This window comes from Eulemur rufifrons, chromosome 29 (assembly GCF_041146395.1).
Source record: "Eulemur rufifrons isolate Redbay chromosome 29, OSU_ERuf_1, whole genome shotgun sequence".
NCBI lineage: Eukaryota > Metazoa > Chordata > Mammalia > Primates > Lemuridae > Eulemur > Eulemur rufifrons.
This window is the reverse complement of record NC_091011.1, coordinates 8,045,481-8,058,046: the sequence shown is the minus strand read 5'-3', so window position 1 is coordinate 8,058,046 and position 12,566 is coordinate 8,045,481. Positions and strand designations below refer to the sequence as shown.

General features: G+C 40.9%; 1 protein-coding gene across 1 annotated transcript in view; it reads left to right on the top strand.

Moving 5' to 3' along the window:
• The window catches only part of ABCA13 (ATP binding cassette subfamily A member 13), a 459,896-nt gene that overhangs the window by 343,294 nt on the left and 104,036 nt on the right, over positions 1–12,566 (top strand). Inside the window, 3 exon segments of the mRNA XM_069462020.1 lie at positions 3,193–3,349; positions 8,223–8,476; positions 12,270–12,462. Of these exon segments, the coding sequence (XP_069318121.1) occupies positions 3,193–3,349; positions 8,223–8,476; positions 12,270–12,462 (604 nt within the window).

Sequence of the window (12,566 nt, the reverse complement as noted above, 5' to 3'; positions counted from 1 at the left end):
GTTCCAGAATATAGAGTTTCAATCAGTAGTTGAAAGTTAGATTTTTTTGTTCACTCTCAGAATTGAATTTAGAGCAATTACAGCTGCCCCAAACTTTGGCTCATAAACTTCTACTACTGCTTATATTTCAGTAGCAAAAATACTTTCAGTGCTATGATTTCATTTGTTTCTCAAAGCAGCCACATGACGGAGGGTAGCACTGGATTCCTGAGGCCGAAGAGCCAGTACAGGAGAGAGGAGGGCGGTGGTGCATGTGAGCGTGTACAGGGTTTGAATCCGCTCTGCGGTGCTCTAGTTCAGACTGAGGTATTGACACCGTAAAGCACCAAGAAGTCATGACTTACCTCTGTGGTAATTATTTTGATTTAATTAGTTTGATTATTTTAAGCAGCAACTGCTTTAGGGTAATTGTTTTACAGCTCTTGCCTCCCTGGTGTGCTCTGAAATCTTTTCCCTCATGCCCAAATCATGAGGCAGATTGCTACTGAGTGGCGTTTTGAAACACTATATGATTTCATACGTCTTGTTACGTATATGATATTTTCTGAACCATGAGAATGTATCTCTCAACCCAGGGAAGTATTCCAATGTCATAGATTCTCATATGAAAAGGGAAATGTATGAAAATAATAGCTATTTTGAGGGCCTAGTGTCTCTTACAACATTTTGAAGTCTCATAATTTTAAGAAATTGGTAACATATTAAGAAAACCTCAGACATTTAGAAGGCACTGAAGTATTTCAGGTTAAACCAATTATTCGCTGTAAGAAACCAGTGACATGTTTACTTCGAGTTGCAGAGAACACATGGAGGTTCCAGATATATGAGAGTCTTACGCGAAGGTTGTGCTAAGGAAAATTCAATGTCTTCTCTGCTGATACTGGAAATCATCGTTCAAAGTGCGGGTCTCCTTTAATGGGGCACAGTGGTATCGTGACAGAAAGGAGATTAAGGAAGTTGGCCATGAGTGAAACCTGGCTCTAGAATTAGGGAGACAAAAAGAAGAAAGTGAGATGTTCTCATTTTAGGGACATTAGGTGGTACCTTAGATCCCAATGTCATCTGATACAGATGGGGACTGCTTCTAGGGTTCAACTCTTAGTAATATTTCTTACTGCCCAGCTTTGGGGCCACATAGAAGGAATCCCGTGTTCATCTTGCCCTTCTTATCAGCTGTGGACCCTCCATCAAGGTGTGTCAACTCTGTGAATCCCCATTGCTCTACCTGTAAGGTGAGGATCATAGTGGCCGTAGTGGGTTGTTGGAGCATGTAAGGGGGGTCAGGGCATGTAGGGGACACAGCACAGTACCCATATGCAGTGGACACTGCAAAGGAAACTTTCAGCTTTGATTTTTATGCCTTACTTTTTATATAGAGCTCTGCAGCTTTTCATATTCTTGATATTTTTAAATTCTCAGTAGAATGAATAGGATTACTCCTGCCTTATTGATGGGTAATATTCCTGCCTTCCTTTTCTTGCTCTGTATGGGAAGGGCACCCCTCCCAGGGGAATCTTTATGGCTTGCTGCATGAAGGAAGAGACAGGTCAGCTGGCCCTTTCTGAAATACACTCGCCAATGTTTTCAACTCTAAATAGTCAGTGTACCAGTTTGGCATATTTAGGGACGGCAAGTCCTTCACTCCTTCATCTGAAACTGCAGATAGCACTGAACCTCATATGCACTAGGCTTCTTCCTGTACCTATATAACCATGATAAAGTTTAATTTATAAATTAGGCACAGTAAGAGATTAACAACAACAATAACAAAACAGAGCAATTATAACAATATGCCAGCATCAATACTGTTGTGCTTTGGGGCCGTCAAGTAAAATAAGGGTGAAGAACACAAGCGCTGCAATACCAGACAGTCTTTCTGATAACCGAGAGGGTGCCTAAGTGACCGACAGGCACCGAGCGCAGACAGCACAGATGAGAGGATTCGTGTCCTGGCAGGATGGAGCAGGACACGCCACCCAGAAGAGTGCACCATTTAAAACTTAGGAATTGTTTATTTCTGGAATTTTCCATTTAATATTTTGACACTTCAGTTGACCACAGGTAACTGAACTGTCAGAAAGCAAAACTGCAGATGAGGAGACCACCATATTTGTATCATGACTGAATTATAGATGCAGTTTTATTGTCTGCCAATTTTTCCTCACTCAGAGAACAGAAACCACTTTATTTTTTTATTTTTATTTTTATTTTTATTTTTTTTTGAGACAGAGTCTCACTCTGTTGCCCAGGCTAGAGTGAGTGCCGTGGCGTCAGCCTAGCTTACAGCAACCTCAAACTCCTGAGCTCAAGGGATCCTCCTGTCTCAGCCTCCCGAGTAGCTGGGACTACAAGCATGCACCACCATGCCCGGCTAATTTTTTCTATATATATTTTTAGCTGTCCATATAATTTCTTTCTATTTTTAGTAGAGATGGGGTCTCGCTCTTGCTCAGGCTGGTCTCGAACTCCTGAGCTCAAACGATCCGCCCACCTCGGCCTCCCAGAGTGCTAGGATTACAGGCGTGAGCCACCGCGCCCGGCCTGAAACCACTTTATATAACACATCCCTCTGAAACCCCAGACAAAGCCTCTTCCTGGGGCCTCCGCAGGCTCTGCCATACAGTAAAAGCACACTGGATACGGCGTAACACAGGGGGCCTGCGTGGGCCTCCACTCACACTGTCTCTTCCTCCGGAGGGGCACTTCTTTGCTCTGAGACTGGGAATTGGGGGCTGCAATGGACCCAAATAAATACACTTTCCAAAGTAACTCTCATCTTCTACTAGTTTTATACCTCCCCATATATCTCCTGGTGACTCCCTTAGAAATTTACTGCTCCTAACCAGATCCCTTTTACATGTTATGTCTTCTTAAATTTTTCATTCTTTCTCTAAAAAGTTTAAAAGTATCTTGCTTTGACACTTCCTCAGACTTCGTTTTCTTAAGAGGATCCTCACATACATGTAAAACTAACAAAATTTGTCTGTTTTTCCTTTGTTAAGCTGCCTGGTGTTAATTTGGTTTCTAGATCCAGCCAAGGAGCCCACTAAGAGCTAAAGAGGAGTAGAGGGAATCTCTGGTTCCCCTACACAGGCATCTTCTTGGGGTCTTGGGACGTGTCCCCCATGGATAAGAAGGGACTACTCTAAATATTACAGTAAACTAAACATGACTTTTCACTTCGCTTTTCAGATATGCAACTCTTCCATGGATGTATCTGATGTCCAGAATCTTCTCCAGCTCAGACGTGGCTTTCATCTCCTACATCTCATTAAACTTCATCTTTGGCCTCTGCACCATGCTCATGACCACCATGCCCCGGCTACTGGCCATCATCTCCAAAGCTAAGGTCAGTAGCTTTGCAGCGTTTCGTCTACAAATGTACTAGAAAGAAGACTGTGTTGACTCATGACTATTTTGTTGCTTTTCCAATTGGAATTCCATAGAAATGCACGAGTATCCACGGTGTCTTTAAATTCCAGAAAGAAAAATTGATTCTAATTAACAAAAAACAACTGTGCCGTTATAGGAGCCTTGTCTAGGTTGGCAACAATTGACAAAAAGATACACGGTCTCTGCCTCTTTATTAGTGAGGACAGAGCCACGAAGACATTCACTGCCACATCCCTGGTGCCCTCATTGAGACTACTTGTGGATGAATTGCTATTTAGTGGTAGAAGATGGACTTCAATGAAACATGTCTTGTCAAAGTGTCACCATAGTCAGGGGCAGACTCTGCAAGGTAGGGTGGGCCACAGCTCTTGACCACACTTTCAGGCCATCGCATGTCTGAAGGATGACCAGTGTTGGGGGTGGGGGGTGGGTCTCCCCTCTGTGATCTCTGTAACAAATTAAATTTTGCTACTTTCCAAGTGTCAGACCAAAGGGTGGTCCTGAGCATGGGCTCCGTAGTCTGGAAGCATTTCTCCCTGTGAGGGAAATGCCTCACCCAAAGGATGCTTCTCTCCAACAGGCCCTTCCCATTGTCAAGTCATTTTTGCGGTAGTATCCCCAGCAGGTGTCTAGGCTGAATCTGTTTCTGGTGACATACCCCGTTTGTCCCCACCGTGCTCCTTCCACCCCCGTCTCCTCCCTAGTGAGGCTTGCGTGCGTCCTGGCCTGTGCTGGGACCTGTCTTGCAACCGTGTGCTACCTGGAGGTATGGACTTCAGATTTCACCCTTTCCTCTTCCCCCATATCCAATCCTTTTCATTCCTGTCTTTTCTCAGTTATGACCACACTGTCTCTCTTAACTGTCTGCTGTTTGCAGGGACTCTGATTCCTTGATAGCTCCCAGGTGTTTGGCTGACTCAGGGGCTGAGAGAATCACCTGGAGAAGGTACAGAGCTCCCGGCCCTGAAGGATGTGCTACTGGTCTCATTTCATGAGCAGACTGACATCTGCTCATTTGGGACAAGCCTGCCTCCTCATGGCTGGACTTTCAGGGACTTAGTAGACTCCCCAGTGATGGCTAATATTAATTTTTATTATTGTGCCTCATGTTTGGATAGAAGCAGTGAAGTGTGTAAATATCTATTATGCATTTAATGAAGGTAATACTCTATTTTGGTGATTTTTACAGATTTAATATTGACACTAATCTGTACTAATATGTCTAGCCTTTAAGTAGAAAACTTGCAGAACAATTAATTGGCTTTAGCTTGAGGAGAAAATTGAAATAAGCAGAGGCAGAGTGTACAATTTCCCTCCTCCCCCATCAGATCTCTAATGTGATATGGGCCACCAGGATGTCCATCATGAACTACAGTGAACTAAAACAGACTCAGGTGGATAATCCTCATGGTGAGAAACTTAGAAACAGAGGGCTTCCCTCAGGGATGGGGTCACCAAAGCAGGTATTTAGCTCCAAAAGAAAAAGCAAGAAGAATTTTTCAGATCCAAAGAGGAAACTCACCAGAAACCTTTCCATCCATGAGATTCTAACAGTGTGGTAGGTGGAAAGGCATTGTTATCTTCAGTTATAAACAGAAGAATTGCTTACTTTAAAAAGAAAATCAACAGGCAGACCGGGTGTGGTGGCTCACGCTTGTAATCCTAAGACTCTGGGAGGCCCAGGCGGGAGGATTGCTGAGCTAAGGCATTGGAGATCAGCCTGAGCAAGAGCAAGACCCCATCTCTACTAAAAATAGAAAAATTAGCCAGGTGTGGTGGCATGCGCCTATAGTCCCAGTTACTGGGGAGGCTGAGGCAGGAGGATTGCTTGAGCCCGGGAGTTTGAGGTTGCTGTGAGCTAGGCTGACGCCACAGCACTCTAGCCTGGGTGACAGAGTGAGACCCTGTCTCAGAAAAAAACAACAACAGCAAAAAAAAAAAAACCAAAAAAAATCAACAGGCAATGAGTTGTTTGCAGAAAAATGGATCTAAATCAATTGATAACAAATAATAAAAGGCATTTTATTACCTTTATTTAGGTCTTTATTTTCTTTTGCTCTTTATTTGGATATTGTTTGCTTAAGAATCTCAACACTATTCAAATATTTATTTCAAATGATTTCAAATATTTATTTGTAAGTTATGGAGTAATATCTGATAGAATTAATGAAAGAAACCAAGAAAGATGACTGGATTCTCAGATTAATCTTAAAAGCTAGTGTAACCAGTATTAACCATTGTGTATACAAACTGTAGTGTTAATGTGATCATTTTCATTGCTACCAAATCACAGTTTACATGATGATGCATTTGGGGTTCTAACACCAGATCTGGGACATCTATCTCTCTTCCTGGCAAGGTTCCCTGTTGGGGTTGGGGGGAGGAAAACTCATGTTTTCTAATTTATCTGCATACTGATCATCCCTCAATCTCCACATATCCTAAATGGAACACCAATGAATTGTCACTCCGTGAGTTTGTGCAGCTGTGCCCCTCATCTGTCCGGATTATTTGCTGACTCAGTTTCATGCACTGCCAGCACCTTTGTTCATACTTGTGTAAAGACCATTGCGAATTCCTTAAAATCGGATATAAATCATCACCGTTAGTATGCCATTTCCTTAATTAGTTTCTGAGTTAAAACTTGCAATATTCTGCTGTTTCTATACTATCACTAGTAATAGAAAAATATTTTCGTGTGGTACAATAATTGATCCAGGGACACAGCTTTATGAAAAGTGGGATTAATTAGCTCTTTTAGGACTGTTTGAAATTTATAACTAGTGGCAGTCAGTCAAGAAAAAACAAGGAGAAAATTAAACGAAGCTTTTGTACTTTTCCCATGTCTGTATGCAAATGACAATAACCATAATATAACAGTAAGTGCCCTTAAAAGTTGTCATTGAATCTTCTATTTTTCCAGAACCACATTATTTAAGACATTTATCCTAGTCAAGTTATAAGTTTGCATCATAAGAGAAAACTGGACGTTATATCATATGAAATATGCAATGGGCAATTCTGTAAGTTTTTTCTTTAGCATTTCTGATAGGATCCATACACTATTGTATGTTCATGTACACAGTATGATGATTTTTCTCCCTTATAAAATATTATTATTTAGATTTAAATCAATTATTGAGTTTGAACACAAAGAGAGAAAGACTGTGAAATAGACATCTCATTCTCCATTGTATTTCCACAGCTTTATGTGGTAGCTGCAGTTCAGTGGCCTTTCTGGGTTAAATACTGTAAAGTAGCAATACTGGATATTAAAGTCAGCTCAACAGAGCAGCATTTTGGTAAATTTTCTCCAAAGACGGCACTCCTTGGTCAAAAGATCTTGTCCTTTGGACTAGAAAGGTCGGGATTATGTCCCAGCCCTACCACAGTGTGGCTTGGACAGTGTGGCTCAGTCGGCCCCCTGAGCATGCCTTCTCACTGGGACCTCGTTTCCACCTCAGTGCCTCGTACGTTATTGAGAGAATGAAATGTGATAAAGTGTAGTGAAGCTAGAAGTATACGATAAGCATCTAATAGACAACTGATTAACATAATTTTAATCTCATAATAAAATAAAAATTAATATTTACCAGGTCATAAAGACAATAATAAAAGTCATGGTAGATGTTGACTTTTTAGATATATTTAATTTAAAAATTGTGATTGTGTTCAAATATGTGGCATATTTTTTTGTTTTCTCTGGAATTTTATCCTATTTGATCTCTTTCCATTTTATCCCTTACACATATTTGTTTTGTAATACCACTTAATTCTATGTCTAATAATGACAGCTATGTATATTTGATATTATTATATGCTAAGAATGAAGCAGGCATTTTGCATGTTATTTAAATGCTCACAGTCACAGCTCCTAATACTATTGACTCATTTAAATATGTCACCTTGTGACTATTAATGTTACCCATGCACCTTAATCTTCTCAGGCTGCTATAACAAAATGCCATAGACTAGGTGGATTAAACAACAGACATTTATTCCTCACAGTTCCGGAGGCTGGGAAGTCCAAGATCAAGGTGATTTCAGATTTGGTTACTAGTGACAGCGCTGTTACTAGCTTATAGACAGCCGCCTTTTCACTGTGTCCTTACATGGTGGAAAGAGAGTGAGCTCTGGGGCCTCTTCCTCTTCTTGCAAAGGCACTAATTTCATCATGGGGGCTCCACCCTCATGACCTCATGTACACCTAACTACCTCTCAAAGGCCACCTCCTAATACCATCATATTGTGGGTTAGGGCCTCCACGTATGAATTTGGGGGGACACAGATATTCAGTCCATAGCATTTAGTTCCGGAGCCTGCAAGATTCATGTCCTTCTTACATGCAAAATGAATTCATTCCAACCCAATAGCCCAAAAGGTCTTAACGCATTGCAGTATCAGCTCTAAAGTCAAAATTTAAAAGTCTTACCTAAATATCATCATAATCAGATGTGGGTGAGACTCGAAGGTATATTTCATTGAGAGACAAATTTCTCTTCAGCCATGTACTGTGAAATCAAATATGTGCTTCCAAAATATAATGGTGGGGCAGGTGTAGGATAGACATTCACATTCCAAAAGAAAGAAATTGGAAAGAAAATAAAGGGGTAACAGGTCCCGAGCAAGTAAAATCTAGCAAGCCAAATGCCGTTATATCTACAATCTCAAGAATAGTCCTCTTTGGCTTGATAGCTGTCATTGAATAGTTGGGGGAGGGAGGACCTGGAACACAGGACTAACAGAGGAGAAAAGGAAGTCATTGGTATATGTCATGAAAGGAGAAACAGCTTTTAATTTTGATTTTTTTTCTTTCTTTCACTGTACAGAATTTACAGAACATCTATGGTGTCCTCAAGTGGGCATTTACTATTTTTCCTCAATTCTGCCTGGGCCAAGGACTGATAGAACTCTGTTATAATCAGATCAAATACGACCTGACACACAACTTCGGCATTGATTCCTATGTGAGTCCCTTTGAGATGAAGTTCCTGGGCTGGATCTTCGTGGAATTGGCCTTTCAGGGCACAGTTCTTCTCCTTTTGAGGATTCTGCTGCACTGGGATCTTCTGCAGTGGTCAAGGTGTGTTCTGAAGGGCTCCTCCTTGAATAGCACTGGCTCTTGAAGAAAGAGAGGGAGAGAAAAATCCATCCTGGAGCCTTCAAAATCAGAAATGCATCTGATCCGGGTTCTACATGATTCTAATGGGTTAAGATATTATTATTTTCTTTAATTTTGATTGGTGTAAGTCACCAACACTAGGAAGGAGAATTTCAAAAGATAAGGTACCAACCTGTTAGATAATCTTTCCAGTTATGTAATTGTCTCAGTGTATTTTTCACTTTGAAATGGCTCAATTTCCCTGTTACTCTGTAGCACCCAGGGTGAATTTGGTTGATACCATAAAATAATTTATTTTTATGACTAAATGCCAATAACTCCTGGCAGCAGGAAGGTAGGGAACTTCAGTGCAGATAACTGCATGCCCTCTGCCAGGTCCTGTTGCTTCTTGCTGCTATGTTCTCATGTTTGTTAGGTGAGGATGAAAGTCGGTAGCACTAGGATACATGTAGACATGTGGATACATGATATGGCCTATATACATGTACACATACACACGCACCCCTACTGCCCTAAATAGGATTTAGGTGGCTTTGCAAGGATGTGTGAAATATTGTCAGATAACTCATTTGACATACATGAGGGAGAAATGTGCTTTCTTGTGTAGGGTCCAAAATGGTGTGTTTCCCTTCCATGACCCAAGTGGCTTAATCCATAATCTATTGCCCTGCTCTTTCCAAGTGTTGTATATTTCCCTCTGATGTCTACTTAAGGGAAGGATCCTTTATAGAGAAATCACTAATTGAGACCATGTCATTGGAGAACCTATTAAATATTATAAAGACACATTATTAATATTTTATGGTGATCCCATCATAAATTTTTTTCCTTTCAGTCATTTGACAACACATTGCCTTACCTAACCCCATTAAGCTGCTAAAGTAGAGAATCATTTTAAATGCAAATCCAAATGCTCTTTTGAATTGACCACAGTCCACAGTCACTTTGGAATCTGCAGATTTCCAATGGCCAACCGAATTTGGAGCCGAATTCTGAGTGCCTTTCAAACATAATTGGTTCTCTGATGTCCCTCACTAATGCAATCTATTTTAAAACCTATAATGTACAATTCCTTCTGGCGGATTTTAGGTTGCTCCATTCTCCCATAGTATCAAAAGATATTTCTTTAAAGAGAAGACTTTCTGTATTACCTTTATTTTGTAGAGTGTGAGTATAAGTTGAACCATATTTTAGAATAATGTCTTTGTTATCCACAGTAAAGAGTTCATTTTTGTTGTTGGTTTTTTTTTTGTCTATGTGAAGGTTACAGAGCATGGAAATTTAAGCTAATTTAGACACCAGTTGCCTGCTACTCTTTTATGGACCATTGTCACAATGCCTGTGTGACCTAGTTAATTAACTTTTTAAATACAGATCTAACCAGGTCACTAATCGTTGCTTAAAAGGTCAAGTCCAAGGTTCTTAGCAAGGCTCCCTGCAAGTCGGGTGCCTCCTGCTCAGTGGAGCTGTCTGTGGTCCTTCTCCCAGCCCTGCAGAGACAACATTTGCCTCTGGTCACTTCTGTTCCACTAACTTCTCAACATCCATCACCTCCTCCTGTCCCCACCCTGCCTCCTGGGCTGGTCTGATGCAGTCTCAGTGTTTCCATTACCTCCTCTTTCTTTATTAGGACACATTCATACTGTTTTATAATATTTATTTATATTAATCATCTCTGCTTGACTATAAGTTCCTTCATGCAGGAAAATTATACTTGCCATAGTTGAATCTTATAAGAGAATAGGAAGAACCTGCCCTCTGTGTCTGAGGATGGAGAGATCCTGCCCCCACTTCCTGAGCAGGGCCTGTCACCGGCATCTGCTGCAAGACCAGTGCCAAGTGCTAGTGAGCCCACTCCATTGCTGTCCCTCACCAGCCTGCGCTGGCTCCTGTCCTGCAGTCCTGCCGTCCTGCTGCTGGCAGTGGCTTTCTGCTAAGAAGCCAGGTCTCCGTTAGCACCTGAGCCCTAGTTCTTGCCTATTCTGGATCCTGTCTGGAGCTGCACTTTGCTCTCTGTACCCTGAATGCTGGCTGTGTTAGAACAGCCACACGGTGCAGGTATTAGACACGCTGGATATCTGGAGAGCTCTGCTGCAACCTAGGGCCCATCTGGATTCTTCCTCTTTAGCATGGACATCACTTTTTGTGACTATCATTTGGAAAATGACTAAATGTCACATTTCTGGGCACAGTTAGAGGAATGTATTAGGACACTGGATTGTTGTGAGGGAACGGACCAGAAGCAGCCTCGGCCAGTTGTCCCACTCACACTAGAATGACTTGAGGAGACTGAGATGAATGCGCACACCTGGCCCCTCCCCAGAACCCTGCGATGAGCAGCTCTGGGGATGAGACCAGGAGCTATTTATAAAGCCCGCTGGGCAATTCCCATGAGGAGAGCAGGAGGACAGCTGGCCTGGGGAGCCGTGGGGATGGATCTGGGAGACAGGTGGGAATAAAGGATGGTCAAGAACCACACCCTCATCTGGGAAAGAGAAACGACATTAGTGCAGAAAAGTGTAAGATTCAATGAATTTTAACAAACTGAACACATTCATGTAACCCCTCTCATTAATAAATCGAATGCTACCAACACCTCAGCTGGCCCCTGGGGACCCTCTTCCAGTCAGTTACCACCCTGTAAGGTAACTGCAGTTCTTTTTATCTCCACTGATTCATTTTTTATGCTTTTGAGTGTCATATAAATGATGTCATGTAGTACAGCTCCTGAGTGTCTGGCTATATGTCATGCATGGAATAAATTATGTTTGTCAAATGGTGATTTCAGGTGTACAAAAGCAGTACAGGGAAAGTTGCTGGAGATACTGGGGGCTGGCAGTGGATATTTTATTTTTAATACCATTTTCATTTTTTAATAGTTTAAGAATCACAAGAAGTTGCAAAATTAGTACAAAAAATTCCCATGTACCTTTTTCACCCAGCTTTTCCCAATGATAATGTGATAATATATTACACAGCAGTATTACCCTGTCAAAACCAGGTAATTGATGTTGGTTATAATCCTAATTCAGCAGTCTGTGTTATCATTGAAATATAATCATTAAATATATTTTAAATGATTAAATGTAATCATTAAAATGTTGGCATATTACATTTGACAGGGGAAATTAAAATTTACGTGAAAGTTAAAATGCATCAGATTGAAAATCATAAAGAAGATTGAAAAGTGAGCAGCTTAGATTTAGAATAAATAAGTTAGAGTTGAAAATTAAATTTGTATTCATGGGACAAATAGTTATTGAATACTTTTTTGTGAAGTGTTGTGCAAAGTACTGGCTCTATACTACTTTTATATGGTTTAACATATACTATAAATTTATAATGTTTGGCTACTTTTATATACAATCTACTTTATTAAATGACCTGTTCACTAAAAGCGCTTGGACAAGTTGATGCCTGGTAATAATTTTGTGATAAATTCTTTTTACATTTAGCACAAAAGTCTGGCATGACTTTATTATTCATAAAATTAAAAACTAGCTCTAGTTTAGTGTCAATCCGTTTCAGTATCTTTTAGGAACGTGTATATTTTCTTTCTGTCAGAAAACAAAAATTGACTCTTGCTTGCAATCAGTAGTCAGGATGACAGGACTCGGGTGCCCTGGACACAACTGATACTAAGAGGGCTGAGGGAGTTTCCTCCGTTTTTACAGATCTCTGACCTTTCTCCCTCTCGTAGGCTATTCCTGTATAATTTCCCAGGTGTGAGTTAACTCTGACTTTTTCTTTCCAGGCGTCGCTCTGCCCTCCGAGGCACAGTCAAATCTTCTAAGGATAGAGATGTTGAAAAAGAGCGAGTAAGAGTGTTTGAAGGAAGAACCAGTGGAGACATTCTTGTGCTGTACAACCTTAGTAAAAGTTATCAAAGCTTTTTCCAGAAGATCACTGCTGTGCAAGATATTAGTCTGGGCATACCAAAAGGAGAGGTAACGAAGCTTCTATTTTTTCCCTCTTCTCTTGTGAACCCGTGTAACTCTAATTGCTGATCTGCTTGTGTTATTCTCAGAATATCTGAAATTGGAGCCAAAAC